Source organism: Macrobrachium rosenbergii, chromosome 10 (genome assembly GCF_040412425.1).
Source record: "Macrobrachium rosenbergii isolate ZJJX-2024 chromosome 10, ASM4041242v1, whole genome shotgun sequence".
NCBI lineage: Eukaryota > Metazoa > Arthropoda > Malacostraca > Decapoda > Palaemonidae > Macrobrachium > Macrobrachium rosenbergii.
Window position 1 is genome coordinate 27,013,177 of NC_089750.1, and position 16,616 is coordinate 27,029,792.

Consider the following 16,616-nt stretch of genomic DNA (forward strand, 5'->3'; position numbering starts at 1 on the left):
GCCAGACCTACTTTAGTTGTTCTCTGATCGATGCAGTTACCACGCAACTAGAATTTGTGCATATATAAGTGTTCCTAGATCGCATTTTGGTTGTCATGAAAGAACAAAACTCTAAAGCAAGTTAAGTGCATAGTATTAAGTCCCAGTGAAAAGTTTAAGTTTAAAAAAAATTTTTAGCTGGTAGTTTATTTTGCTGAATTTTGGAGCTGGTGTCTCCCGCAGGGCAAAGAATTAGGTTTGGTCTGATTGTTTACAGTACCATCTTTGTTAGCCGACAAACAGTGTTTAATTACATTGTAGTAATACTTTTTAAACAGTGTTGTTCTTAAAGATCTTTGGTATATGACCTTCTATCTTAAGTAGTTATCTGGTCTACTGAGTAGATATGCAAGGCTACTTCCTTTTTGATTAGTAGTAGCGTAACCATACATATAGCTATGTAAAGCTGTAATCGATTTTCCATCGTGTTCAACTTCCAAACCTTGGTGTTAAGTAAAACCAATTAGTTAATTATAGTATTTAAATACCGAACTGAATGGTTTTTTGTGATAGTGAGGAGTGGCAATCCCATTGCATGTGACTTACACAGTTCGTTGCTTGAATAGATATAGTTCTCTTTGACTTCCATATACTTACAGCTTACTGTTAAACTTCCTACTGGTCATCAGTACATTTCGGGTAAGATCTTTAGAAGGCAAAGTCATCCATATGTCTGTCACATTCAGAAAGGACATGTAGTTCAAGTACTAGGATAGAATTTAATTGTGAAATTCACATGCATATCCTCTTACCTTGGAGTGTTGACCATAGGCAAACGGATCATTTCTCTGCCTAAGGAAATGACCTTCCGAATGTACCCTGCAATTTCCTGGTGGTCATCAGTACGTTTAAGGCATCTGTAGGGGCCACAGTCATCCAGCAATCTATGGCATTCAGGACGAACCCATCGATCTCTTTCTAGGATAGAATGTAGTTGTGCAGTTCACGTTCTTATCCTTTTACCTTGGGTTATTGCCCTTGGGTCCTTGGACTCCTTTTCCTTGGATTCTTGGTGGGTGCTCAATAAGTCATGTAGTTTACCCAGCTCTTAAGGACAGGTTGCATCTCGCCTAAGGTGTGCAGCTACAGGGAGAAGGTGTGGGTGGGACTGGCTTCCTACTTTCCTCCTGTTTTCCATCCTCTTTCAGTGACAGAGGAAGAGTGAACAAGCCGTCACGAGCTGGACTGGCATGCATGCAGGTGATCTGCATGACTGAGTATCCTGTCTACAATCCATTTTTGTTTGGATTAATAGATGCATTTCCTACCTTCTCTCTAGCAAGGAGAGAGCAGGACTGACTATGGACAAGCCAGTTGGTTATTTTTAGCTACATAGTCATCGACATTGTGGGTTCGTCCACACCTTTCGAATCAAGGGTTTTCATACTTCCCTTTGATTTGAAGTTCCCAGAAGTCTGGCAGTTGAACATCCTACATGTTCAACAAATCTGAGGTATGGTATACTTCCTTTGCTCTTTCATGACCAGGAAGAGAATACCAGGTGAGCTGAACTACCAGCCAGTTCGGAGAATTACTTGGAATCCTCCCTCCAATAGTAAGTCTCCATATGTAATTAATTTGTATTTTTCCTAACATACAAACCTGAGGTCTTTACATAAAAGGCCCACCTCTTACCACCCCTCATTCTTTTACATAGGCCAAAAGGTAGACTGAAGAGATTGAATGCATACTGGTTGGGTGGGCAGTACTGTACTTCCGCCCCTACCATTGGTAACTGTTACCATAACCGCCTTGCAAAAGTTTAATGGCCGGACTTTCCAGCTTCGCCGAAAGTTATCCATATGTAAGGACCTCGGGTTTGTATGTTAGGAAAAATACAAATTAATTAAAAATTTGTCATATTTAGCATTACAGTAATTTCAGGGAACTTGTATCAGATTATATGATGTTTTCCTTCATGGATCTACTTCTAGCAGGTATTGCTCCGCCGATGGCAGTGTCACTATGTAGGGGCTTTTTCTTTTAGTACACAAGTGGTGCAGTATGATGGGAACAGATTTGGAGGTTATTTATGAAACTCTGACTTTGCATAACCTATTTATTATTTTAACGTACAGAACAGAAACTTAACCTAACCTTAACACTATAATTCATGAAAACTTATCCTAGCTTTTGTCTCAGTACTATAGTTTTCCCCCAACTATCAAAAGAATCTTATACTAATTAAAGAACCCTAATCTAACTCTTCAACCTTAATCTACAATCCTCCCACAGCTATCAAAAGAACCCCAATACTACAGTGTTCTCCCAACTATGATCTTTGAGACTTCTTCAGATTGAAAGTCAGCTTGCTCAGCGTCAACCAGTATTAGTTTGTCGATATCCTTCTTCCTATTGGAGAGATCAACACCTAGTTTTGATCCTTTCCAACTGCTGTTGAACTTTCTTTGCTACAAGTATATGTCGAGATCAGCACCTTTAGGGATTTAGCATCGTATATGGAGGAACAGAAAGAAGAGCAGCCTGACCAAATGTTTTTGTATCTGCAATCTGGTAGCTTCACGTTTTCTACCTATGTTCCTTATCATTTCTCTGCTTTATCCCTTCCTCTGTTTTCAATTGCTCTTCTGATTGTCTCTTTTCTTTAATTTCATTCTTTTTATCAGGTAGGTGAAGGGAAGCGCCTCACTCTACGCTAACCCACTCAAGCAAACTGCAAGTAAAAAAAAAGAAAAATAAATATGAATAATCAAATAATCAAATACTAACAAACACAATAATTAAATATAAAAAACCCAAAAAATTCAATCAAACAAACCCATTTTTCATACTACCACCACAATTAGGTAAATGTTTGTGATGTTTGTTTTCCTATGTGATTATTAAACTTTTACATTGTCATTTAATGGGCATTGAAATCGTACTTAATTTATATGCACCTAGTTTAATTAAAAATTTTTTTTCTTTGGCACAGATATTTCATTGAAGTACTTTCTTATGTAGCCTATATCTTTACCTGTGGCTTGTGAGTAGCCTAGGCCTGGTAAACAAATCATAAAGTTGCAAATTAGATTTACAGTATACAGTTAGCTTTGGCCTAATGGAATGTTATAACATTCAAGAATTTACTTTTAAGGAAAAATTTATGTAATAATTATATATTTAATACATGACTATTTTCTTAGACAAAAACCCATTTTTATAATGCTAACAGTATACAGTACAACAATATGGCTACATACTTGTGCCCAAGTTAACCTATTCATATTACTTGTGCTGCCTAAGTTATTACAAATAATATGCACACCTGACTCTTGGGAGAAATGCAGTTAAGACAAAATTATGGTAGTAATTATGAACATGGTAATACTTACTACTGCCATATGGGTAACCATTGTCATAACATTGCGATCTCACGATTCGTGGACTCACGTATTTACAGATTTCTCTATGGAACGTATCTACCCATTATTCGCTGAAAATTCGCCCATTCGCGGTATTTTTCACTGAGAAATATTCACTGATTACAGGCAGTCCCTGATTAACGGCAGGCTCAGTTAATGGCAATCCAGTTTTACGGCACTTGTCTAGTGACGAAAATTGGCAGTTTTTGGCGCCGAAAATTATTGATTTCCGCTTATCGGCGCTGATAATATGGTATTGGTGCAGATACATGCCTAACAGAGGCACCGATAACTGAAAATCGGCAATTTTTGGCGCCAATAAGCCCCAAAAATCGCCCCAAAAAAATACCAGAAATCACCAATTTTCGGTTATTGGCGATTTTTGTACTGTATTTTCATCTCATTTTCATGACTAAATGCACTTTTTGTGATAAAACTATTAAAATACTCAGGTAATGCTCGAGTTACGATAATTCATCTTACGATAATTCGATTTTGCAATGGGGTAAGCAATTAATACTGATAGACTATTATTTATAAAATATTTTAAAATTTCCCACGGGCGCAGACAGCAGCATAATCAGGCAATGAGAGAGACCAAATTACAATAGACAACTTTTCCTCCATCTCTTTATCCCATCTTCTAATTAAAAAAGTAAAAGAGAATGATAAAAGTATTGTTAATAACGTTATACTCTTGCATAAATGCGTATAGCCATAAACAACCGACCGAGAAACTGTTGTTTTGCTTATAACTGAATCGGATAACAACAGCCGTTTATCTGGTATTTCAACCATCGTACAGTACCAAACAATTACCATAGCTTATAGCACAAATGACATTAAGTAGAATAGGACTGATATATTTTTACATTATACCCTTGTTCAGTATGGATAAAAGATCGTTAAGGAAATCAGTGAAATATACTGCTAAATTTATGCTGCAATAAACTAAGTGCAAATTAAGGGTCATATGTGCAGCGACTTCTTGTATTATAATAGCTCCCCACCGAAGAAAACATACGCACCTCCTTCGGGTGTGCATGTTGATATTCAAGAAGTCGGCACAGATGCTTTACGTTACTCTTCTCAACACAAAAAATGGAAAAGCTGTTCTTTACTTTATCTCCCACCACTTTATCTCCCACACAAAAATGGAAAGAAGCTTTACTTTACTTCCAACACACATTAATAGTAACTACTTTAATATAGCACATTAATTTCTTCAAATTTACGGTATACGTTACTTTAAGATTATGAGGACAAGATAATTTGAGGCAGGTGACAACATTTAAGAATTAATTTACATATAAGTTCCTTAATTCTAAATAAGCAGAGGCATGTGGTTAGTATGCCTTGAAGAGGAGGTGTAAATGATAACACAGCATTTATTTTTGTAAATGACATCCCCTTTACGAGATAACGTAATTGTTTACAAGCTCAAGGCTTAGCTAACAGTTCAAAGGATCGCCAACTCGACAGTTGACGGCTGACAACTTACACCGGGGAATTTTGACAGCTGTGGGCGAGCGAGAGTATTCGTGAGTCTTAATTCGCTAACTTTAAACCACGCTAATTTTATGCTTCCATGGCCCATAACTCGGGCAAAGGCTATAAATAGATACTCGCTCAATGTTATGACGGGATAAGCAGACAAATGACGAGGGGTCTGGGACAAAATAGATTTCTTAGAAAAAAGAATAAAAACAAAAGGAAAAATGAACAGAATGATACAAGTGAGGGGCATGACCGCGTACAAAAGGGCAGGACACGTCTTTTGGATTTACGAAGGTGACATTAAAAATCACAAGGGCAGGAGTCTATGACTCATGATTCATTAAAGTAGATACACAGAAAAATAAACAAATGAATGAAAGAGTAAATGATATGCACAGAAGAGCCAATGAAAATAGAGTGAGGTATTTAGTATTTATGCAAGAATTTATAGTCTGTTGCATATAAACTGTGGCCCGGACTACCTCTCAGCCCAAGGGCTGACATGCATGCTCTGTGCCAAGTTATGGGCACAAGGGCGTGCCACTTCCCACTCTGTTATTCTTACTGCTTATAACAAAATGATTTATGCATTTTGAGGGGAATGGTATCCCGTATCGAATTTGCCTCTTGTGGTGATAATAAAAACTTAAAGGAAAGATCAGTAGAGAAGGATACGGAATAGAAGTTCAAGAGGAACGGAAGAAGATAGTGGAGGGCCTTGACATCCTCTTCTGGATTAGAGGTGACAAGACCTTCGAAAGATGAAGGGGTGGCACAGGTGCCAGGAGAGCTCTAGAGCTCTTTGTAGACTACCTGGAATTTCCCACGCCCATGGTACTTCCGCCGCGAACCTCTCCTACCTGGACAGTCATCCTCGGCCGGGGAATCAGAGGGCCCGTTCTATCTCCTCTCTTTTCTCCTGGGTGATTCTCTCTCTCTCTCTCTCTCTCTCTCTCTCTCTCTCTCTCTCTCTCTCTCTCTCTCTCTCTCTCTCTCTCTCCTCTCTTTTCGCTTTCTCTTGCTGTTCTATCTTCCTCACTTGCCTCTCGGCTTCTCTTTCCGCCTTGGCACCGTCCACTCTCTCTTGAACCCAATCCCTCAGGGCTTGTCCTGATAGTCCCATGTCCTTTCCAGCGGACATGTAGAATTTGAAGTCCTCAATTTGTTGGGCTCTGGCAGTAGCCATCTTGAAATAATGGTTATATGGACTGGATCCGCTAGCGAATCAAATACAGTCTGAGAAGACTCAGGTTGTCTGAAAAGACTCAATTGCAAGAATCTGAAACACTCAATTGTTCAGACTGAATGAGAATGGATCTGTCTGAATAAGACAATTGATCAGTAAGTCTGAGGAGACTTTGTTAAAATTTAATATGTCTGAGTAAGACGTGGTTGTTCGTGGCGAACGAATTTTAATATACATCTCAGAAGACGTAACTGGATTTATTTATGTCACGCACGGACTTTGCTGGCTGTAGCGTGAAATTAAGGCATTATTCTAATGAACTGGAATGATCAGTCCCATAAGGGCTTGGATGTGTGTGAAATACACTAATGTAAGGTCTCAAAAGGATTTGGATTTTGGTTTTCCCGTAGGAATTAGAAATTCTCGCCTCGTAAGACGTAGAATTTAGTGGAGTCTCTTAAGACTTAGAATTTGGTTTGCCCGTAGGACTTGGAAATTCTCGCCTCGTAAGACATAAAGTTTTTAGTGGAGTCTCTTAAGACTTGAATTGGGATCCGTCCCTTAGGACTGAGAAATTAGGTTGGTCTCGTGAGACTTGAAAATAGGATTTGTCCCATAGGACTTAGAAGTTACTAACAGGATAAAACCCCCCAAAATTTTGCTGAGAATGTAGGTACGCGAGGAGGTAGAGGGTGGGTGAAGGTCATCTGACACTCACCAGAGTTATTTTTAGACTGTGTGAACGAACCCGTCAATTTATAGACCATCTGGGACTCTGGGGAATTTCCCGGGATGAGCGGATAACAGTAAAAATGACCTCGTAATTTTCCCTAGAAGCAGAGTTCAAATTTCACTTAAACTGAGAGAGAGCATTTCAGCAATGCAAGCTGATCTTATCCCACGGAGAGTTTGTCCACACCTAAAGAATCTCGCTATTCTGAACTGATAAGTAAAATTTAACACAGAGGAATTTCTTTCACACTATTCCTCGAAGCAAAAAATATGGCAAAGATTTTAACACAGAGGAATTTCGCACTATTCCTCGAAGCAAAGAATGGTTAGCACTGGTTATTTCCTAACTACCTATCCTGAAAGGCATGCATTAACAAATCTAATACGGCAGTTCTCTTCTCTCAGTGAATACATGCGTCCCTATTCCTAATTCCTAGGAACAGTCATGATTGTAAAAAAAGCTTTTGCTATGATAAACACATTACTTACATGGAACTCTCTTGGTCTGTGCTCTTGGTACTAGTTTCGGAATTTGTCTCGCACCCAGCTGATTTGACGAGTTGCAAATGCACAAAGCAACAATAGCGGGGGAAAATGCAAGATCCTGGCAAGGTCGCCATTTTTATGAATTTCCCTGGGTGTATGTGATTTTTAGAGATTTTTACAGGCCGGCAACGGAAACTTAATTTAATTGGCCTTGGAGTTCTGACTTACGTAATTGTAAAAAACAAAGAACAAGGGATGATTTTAGGAGCTGAAGGCTCTACTTCTTAAGGAAATGTTACATAAACACTTGGGATAAATTAAGGAATTATATTTACAAAAGAAAAGCATTAGAAGGGAAAATGGGTAATTGAATTGTTAAAGGGCTTGCAATGCCTGAAGATCCTCCTAGTGGAGTCTTGACTAAGGGCAAGGCACAGTCCAAGATGAGTCCACTGTGAATAGGTCCCTCTGCAAGAGAGATTTACACATTACACGCCAGTAAAAGAAAATATAACACAAAATATGACTCGAGTCTGCACTGAGGGTGCCAAGAACTCGAGGAATAGCAGAACACTTTACATTGGAACAAGAAACACTGCAAAAGGTGCTGAACAAATGACACAAGGATGAGAAACAATACTGGCACTCAGTAACACTTTAAAAGGGCAAACGCTCGTGACGGAAAAGTCTTTACTTGTGCTTTACCTTAGGGGAAGCGGGTCTCTGGCGAAGGATGACACGGGACAATCTCACACGTGACATCGTACTCAGGTTCCTGGGTAGGTCCTTTCGAGGATGACAGTAGTAATGGGTTCACGTCAGGAGTCTGGTGTGGACATCTGGGTGGAAGGGTGGAGGGGGACCTCTCAGCGTCTTGTATCACTTGCCCGCATGTATGGCTAACTGCTAACGGCCCAACTGCATCGTGACTGACTGCAAAGATGTCTCTGTCCAAGGCCATTTTAAGGCCGCTGTCAAGAGTAAGGGCCCTGATGTTGGGCCCGTGTGGTGACCGTGCCCAAGATCTGTCATCTTCCAGGTGTCTTGACCATCTGCTTGCATCTCCCAAGGTGTCCTGTGGAAAGACAATCCAGCCAACTCAATCTGCCTTTAGAAGGGTTGTTTTAAGCAACTTAGTTGGGCTCAGCTGCTTAAGGGAGTGGCACCCAGGCTCTCATCTTTGCCCCTTTTCAACTGTGCCATCTAAATGTCTGTTTCAGGTAAGGAAAGGGGTAGATCGAAATGTTGATAACTTTGTTTTGATATCTAGGTCAACTGGGATCAGGTATGCAGCGACACTTCTACTTTCAATAAACTAAGTGCAAATTAAGGGTAGTCTGTGCAGCGATTTCTTGTATTATAATATATATATTATATATATATATATATATATATGTATATACATACATACATATATATATATATATATATATATATATATATATATATATATATATATATATATATATATATATATATATATATATATATATATATATATATATATATATATATATATATATATATATATATATATATATATATATATATATATATATATATATATATATATATATATATATATATATATATATATATATATATATATATATATATATATATATATATATATATATATATATATATATATATATATTATATATATATACAGGCAGTCCCGGTTATCGGCTGGGGTTTTGTTCCCGACAGTGTGACGATAACTGAAAATCACTGATAACTGAAAATCGGCAATAACAGCAGCAATCCCTGGTTATCAGTGCAAATATCCGATAACGGTGATCAGCGCCAATAACTGGAGATCAGTGTTGAAAATCCAGTTATCGTTGTCGCTAGACAAGCGCCATAAAACTGGGCCGCCGATAACCAGGGACTGCCTGTATATACATACATATATATATATATATTATATAGCGTGTGTGTATACATAGATTGTATGTAAAATAACAGCATTGTATGTAAAATAACAGCATATTGAAAATCTACGCATTTTAATAGACCACATTTTCAGCCACACCTAGCATGATCTACATCTGTTTCATGTTGCATACGGTAATTCCTGAGATCATTCTGAGTGATACGCATCATGCCTGGCGGATCCAAAGTGTGACCATATTTGGCACAGTGCCTACAGAAATATTTTTAATCATTTTGGGTGACATGAACCATATATGACCACATCTAGTTTGTCCATATTAGGTACACAATGCCTATAGTAAAGACTTTCATTGTGTCAGGCAAAGTGTACCAGATAAAGTCACAGTTTTTACACTGTCTGGGCACTCAGCTTACCTCACAGAAATACTACAGGGTGTTTCGAAATTAGAGGCCCCCCTCTACAGCATAAACTAAAATTGATATGGACAAAAACAAACGTAATTCAGAACAGGTATTTATTTAAGTTTCTCTCTGAGTATTTAATATTGTGTGTGGCCTCCAACTGCCTGTACCACAGCCTGCATTCTTGAGCAGTATGATTTCAGCAAATCGCAAAAAAGCTGAGACTCAAACTCCAATTCCCTGAGTACTTCGGTCACCTCTCTTCGCAAGTCGTCAAGGCTTGGTATACCATCATAGTTCACTGTGCGCACTTCAACACGATCCTTTAAGATACTACCAATGTTTTCACACACATTAAGGTCAGGGGAGCTACCTGGAAATTCACTTGACGAGAAGAAATCGATACCACTGTTTCGAAGCAGCTCCTGTGTCTGAAGAGCCTTGAAACATGGTGCCTTATCATGTAAAAATGTGACTTCTTCAACAGATAACACATTTTCAGGATCTTTGAGGAAAGGAAATACTCCACCAGTAAGCACAGTTTCTCTGAAGTATTCGCCATTCCATGACTGTCCTTTTTCTTTGATGATCCACATTAACCGTTTGGCTGTGAAACAGAAAAATTTCCAAACATTCAGGAAATTTCACAACTTGGCAATAGAGCACGTCATCGCTGATATCATCCAACTTTGCAGCCCAAATGATGTCATTTTTATGATTTGGCTTCCTGACTGTGTAAATGAAGAATTCATCTGATGCGGCAACATGGAGAAAGTCAGCTTCATCCCAGTCTTTAAGAAATGAGCCACAAAACCATGCACGGTCTTCTCTGTGTTGCTGAATGATGTTGGGCTTGCTGATAGCATGAAATGGCTTGATACCAGATTTTTTCAACTCACGATATACAGCACTATAACTTCTCTTCTTTTCCCTTTTTGTTTCTAGTTCAAGCACCAATTTACGTAAAGACTTTCTTGGTCTACCCACTGCCTCAACTATGATGTCTTTTGACTCCTGAGAAAGGACTTCAGGCCTTCCAAGATTCTCACTCTTTTTGCAATGACAGTCATATGGATTTTTGTTCCAGTTTCTTTTAACAAAGGATTCATCTCTTTTAATGTATTTAGCTATCCAGGAACATGAAATGAAGGATGCGCCAGCATCCCTGGCCTCTCTGAAGGTTATAGCCCGGATTCGGTCAACCAATCTGATTTCTTCTGAGTCGTTAGCCATGGCTGTGTCTAACTCCGTCACTCAGTCTGAAAATATGAGAAATGTAAAATGAAAAATAGCTTAATAGAAACTTAAAATAATGTACTTGGAGATAGGCTATAGCAGAAAACTTCATAACTTTCCATTTGTTCTGTTGGGGGGGGGGGGCCTGTAATTTTGAAACACCCGGTATAGAAATTCCCACTTCAATAGGTTGCTGGTTACTGATTTTATGTGGGTTTAAAATTATCGTCTACTGGGACAATTTGCAGAGTTGCCAATCGCAGTCAACATATGAAAGAGAGCCATAGAAAAAATACATATATTTGCCACTAAGCATGTCTCTTCAGTTTCCCCAAGAAGGATCCCTCTGAATGGAGGGTGATCCTTGACCTATCAGAATTGAACAAACACATTGTTTGCCACAGTTTCCAGATGACTACTGTTACTCAAGTACGTTCAATCATTCCACAAGGGACATGGATTGTTTCTATAGATCTGGAAGACTCTTACTGGCACGTCCCTATCACCATTCCCTTCCACCCCCTCCTAGGTACACAAAGCAGTTTTCTGTCACAGCTATCAAAGGATACCACTTTACACTGCATGAAGTTCTGCATCATGCTGACTGGAATATTGCTCACAGTTTAAAGTTTGAAGAGGTTTTCTATCTTTTGTGCTGGAAATTTCAGTCTTCTTATCATGGTTTACGATGAAATTTAGACGTAGTCCTCCTCCAGATTTTAACTTAACCTCAGTTTGAGCCTTTTAATAAGGCATTGCTTAATAACTTTGAAGACACCTTTCTTTTATCTCTTGCTGTGGCAAATTATGTTCGTGAACTTCAAGCCCTTTCTAGTATGTGGGCTTTGTTCTAGTGGCAATCTCCCTCTTTTCTTACTTTAAGAAAAGATATAGCCCCTCTCAGATTTGTGACAATGCCTAGTTTAACTGTTTTGGTAGGCAATGTTGAAGTGGCTGTCTTATGTCCAGTTAGAACTCCTAAAGGTTTATATTATTGAGCTTCAAGCCCTTTTTTGTATGTGGGTGTTGTTCTAGTGGAACCTTTCTTTTTTCCTTTCATTGCTTAGAGAAAGATTAGAAGTGAAAGCCCTTCCCAGATTTGTGACAGTGCTTAATTTAACTGCTTTGGTAGGCAAGGAAGAAGTAGCTGTCTGATGTCCAGTTAGAATTCTTAAGTGTTTACCTAGACAGACATAACCCTTTAAGAGGAGGAGTTAAGTATTTATCTGTGTTATTAGGAGACCAAACACTCCTATATCCAAGAATGCTTAAGTCAATGCACACAGAGTTGATTTCTCAGTTTTCACTATTTTTAAAAAAAAAATCTTCATGGCTTCTGTACCATAATAACGTCTTTATTTCCATTAACCCTTTCACTTATGACTTGCAAACATTTACATTTGTGGCCAGTGACAGTGACTCAAGTGGTAAGCGTAAAAATGTTTATACTTTTGTGTGTTCAGAGACACATATCTCACACAATTTTCAAGTTAGACCGCTCAATTTTGTTTCATTGTGCAGCTGATTACTTATTCTATACACAATGGCAGAAAACCCCCTGAAAATAACTATTATGTAGGTGAAATAATAAGTAGAAATTGAGAGATACGAGAAAATTTTGCACTTTCCCCAAAATACATTTACCAAAAAACTGATTACGATAAAGTCTTCATTTCTTGTCCATAGCACGCCCAGGTAAATTACCTAGTTAATACAGTACAAAAAGCTGCAATTATAGTAAGGAAAATATAAAAAAATTAATGACAAAGTAGCATCACGTTTTCTGTAAGAAAAGTGCCTGTTACCCATGTGATACGTGCAAAAAATGTTTATACCTTTTTTGTTCAAAGACTCATAACTATGACAGTTTTCAAGGAAGACTGCTCAGTTTTGTTTCATTTTGCAGCTGAATGATTGCTCTATACAATGGCATAAAATTTCTCAAAATAACCTTATGTAGGTGAAATAATGAGTAGAATTACGAGATACATGAAAATTTTTGCACTTTCCCCCAAAAAATAATTTCCCCCAAAAAAATTCTGCAATAAAGTCATCGTTGCAAATCCATAATATACCCAGAAAAATTACATACATTTTTCAATGCAAAAGTTGTAATTACACCAAGGAATATATGAAAAAATGAATGACAAAGTAACAATTTTCCTTAAAATAAGTGGCATCCAGCCAAGTGTTCATTCCTCTCTCTCTCTCTCTCTCTCTCTCTCTCTCTCTCTCTCTCTCTCTCTCTCTCTCTCTCTCTCTCTCTCTCTCTCTCTCTCTCAAAAAAGATCAATGATGTACTTATACAATAAAATTCTAAAACAATACAAAACAAATAAACATACATTTTATGTACTTATACAATAAAATTCTAAAACAATACAAAACAAACAAACATACATTTTACATATGCATAAAAATCTCTCTCTCTCTCTCTCTCTCTCTCTCTCTCTCTCTCTCTCTCTCTCTCTCTCTCTCTCTCTCTCTCTCTCTCTCTCTCTCTCTCTATACATTGTCACACGCGAGCAGAAGAAATATAAGTAATGTGATTATAGAATAAAAATCTAAAACTGTAAAACAAATAAATATGCCTGTTACATATAAATATAAAATGTTTTCTCTCTCTCTCTTGCAGAAAAAAAAGATAAATGTAATTATAGAATAGAAACCTAAAACTATAGAAAATAGATAAACATACATGTTGCATATATATAAAAAATATTAGGAACACTCGCTGAAAATGATCCTCATCTTGTCTGCTGGTTTGTGCAGTCTTTTTTTTTTTTGACATTTGCGTACGTCATCAGTAAGCGAAGGACTTATGTTTGGATGACATTGATATCCATCATCGGTAAGCAAAAGAGCTAAAACCTTTTCCTAGAGAAGATCATCATGCACCTCAGGGGAGAAGTAAGTGTTGTTGTTCATATTATTTGCGAAATGTTCAAATTTAGCATGAGGTGTAAAGCCTTAGCCCTATCATTGTGGTGGGGACATTTTCTCCCTAACCAAATACTGTATGATAGTATGTAACTGTGCTTTCTATCTTATCATTAGTTGTTAGGAAATCCTGCTATTGAATTTTGGGAGCATGAAGGTACACATTGGTGTATAGGAGCTCGCCTTCATATGTGAAGGTGGTAGTTGTCTTTAGCTTTGGACTGTCGGTTATGGGCTTTCGACTCAGGCACAGGAGTAACCAGTACTCTACAAGATAGAGTCCTTTTTTCCCTGTAAGGATCCTCTGACAAGTCTTGCTACTAGAGCCTTACACTCTGTTATGGTTCCAATGTCTGGCGACAGTACTTGCCAGTGAGGATCACACAACAGGCAGGAATGTTGAGAGGCTTTTTTCCCTCATTAAAAAGCTTATAGTTTGCTTGGCTGAATATTGTTTCTCTGGCCGCACTAACCCACCATCCTCATTCAGTGTGGTAGTCAGTTAACTTTAACAGTAGGTAAGATTCATTTCAAATAATGGAAATTTTCTTGATAAAATTAATTATATGGATATTTACCTACTGTACTGTTAAAGTGGAAACCCACCCAGCCTCCCCACATCCTAGTGGGTGGTCATGAAGAATGCTGACAATAACGTAAACATTCCAGTGCCACTTGGTGGGAAACAGGTGATTACAGAGACAGTCCTAGCGGGTTAGCCAAGCGTTATTTTTAAAATTTTGTATGCCGATCGCACCTAATGGCGCAAAAATACTGTACATGTATAAGCTATCTTTAACAGTGGGTAAGTATCCAAATAATTAATTTTATCATGAAAATGATCATTTTGCCTTTATTGTAACAAAATTTGGCTTTCCCTATTATTTTTCCATGTATATGAATGAGATTATTTTTGCCATTTTTAATTCTTTTAGGAACAAAAAAAGTCTACAGAGTTGTGTTAGTTATATTGAACATGATACTTCTTTACCTGGCGGTGAAATTCATTGTATTAACATTAATTTTTGTTGGGCCATTGTGTTAATACAACATTGTTTCACCTACTATTTTTCCAGTTGGGATGAAATGGCAGAATATGATATTCCAGCTGTTATTGATTACGTTCTAGCAACAACTGGTTATTCTCAGCTTTACTACATAGGACACAGCATGGGTTTGTAATTAAAGCATTGTTTTTATTTTAACATCCTGTCCTTTGTTGTGAATTATAAAGAATGGAGTAAAATCAGTCTTGTGTATTTAGTAATTTTTATTTTAAGTAGAAAATTAATAAAAAAAAAATTAAACTAAAAATATCAGATATTTGTAATTATGAAGAATACATCATTTTCCAAAGAACTGAACTTAATTTTTTTACACTCAACCCTTAATTATGGAAGTACCCAACTTCATCTGTTTGATGCACCTAAATTACTTAACTTTGCAAAATTAATAAAATGCTAACTCATTTTCTTCTGCAGCCAGTATCTCCTTACAGTAATACCCCGAACTTGTACAATTAGAGTTTCACGAATTCACAGACACACGGACTTGTCATTGGAACCTAACTAAATGTCATACACGAGTTTTTCACAGACACGATCATTTGCAAATCCTCAAGAAACCCTGCAAAATTGTATTGTTTAATTTTTTATGTAATTTATAAGTTTTCAAGCTTTTATGTGTAAATTAACCCTTAAACGCCGAAGCCCTATTTACAAAAACGTCTCCCGTATGCCGGCGGTGTTCGGGAGCTAGCGCCGAAGCTGAAAAAAAGTTTTTTTCAAAAATTCACAGCACGCTTAGTTTTTAAGATTAAGAGTTCATTTGTGGCTCCTTTTTTTCTCATTGCCTGAAGTTTAGTATGCAACCATCAGAAATGAAAAAAAATATCATTATCATGTATAAATATTGGAATATATGACAAAAAAAAAAAAACTTGTATATAATTGTATACAAATCGCGCTGTAAGCAAAACGGTTAAAGCTAATGAGTTAATTTTTTTTAGTTGTATTGTACACTAAATTGCGATGATTTTGGTATATAACAGATTGTAAAACGATTAAAGCAACACAGAGAAAATATTATCACAAAATGATGCATGAATTGTAACGCTCAGACGTAGAAAAAGTTTTTTCAAAAATTCACCATAAATCGAAATATTGTGCTAGAGACTTTCCAATTGTTTCAAAATGAAGGAAATTGATTGAATATTACTAGACTGTAAGTTTTTAGCTTACAATTGCATTTTTTTACCATTTCGATCGAGTTAAAGTTGACCGAAGGTTGATTTTTTTCTATTTATTGTTATTTATATGAAAATATTTCAATTGTATTCTACATGAAATTGCGCACAATTTGATGTATAACACTTTATGTAACGAATAATATAAAATGGCGAAAAAATTACGACAAGGTGACTCAAGAAATGCTAGGATTTTTAGCGGAGTTCGCTACATGGATGGAAGGAAAGTTTTTTCAAAAATTCACCATAAATCGAAATATTGTGCCAGAGACTTTCCGTTTGTTGCAAAATGAAGGTAAAGGATTGATTGTTACTAGAATGTAAGAATTTTGGCTTACGATTGCGTTTTTCGAGCATTTCGATCGAGTTAAAGTTGACCGAAGGTTGATTTTTTCTATTTATTGTTATTTATATGAAAATATTTCAAAAATGGTAAAAGCTAAAAGCATGATTTATTTTTTGTTGTATTCTACATGAAATTGCGCACATTTTGATGTATAACACTTTATGTAACGAATAATATAAAATGGCGAAAAAATTACGACAATGTGACTCAAGAAATGCTAGGATTTTCAGCGGAGCGAAGGAAAAA

The 16,616-nt window shown here is 37.0% G+C and overlaps 1 protein-coding gene across 6 annotated transcripts in view; it reads left to right on the forward strand.

The window, feature by feature from the left end:
• LOC136842568 (gastric triacylglycerol lipase-like) overlaps positions 1-16,616 on the forward strand; it is a 141,450-nt gene that overhangs the window by 38,556 nt on the left and 86,278 nt on the right. For all 6 annotated transcript variants that reach the window (XM_067110061.1, XM_067110056.1, XM_067110057.1 and 3 more), the window contains one exon: positions 14,856-14,953. In XM_067110061.1, the coding sequence (XP_066966162.1) occupies positions 14,856-14,953 (98 nt within the window). The remainder of the gene's footprint in view (positions 1-14,855; positions 14,954-16,616) is intronic.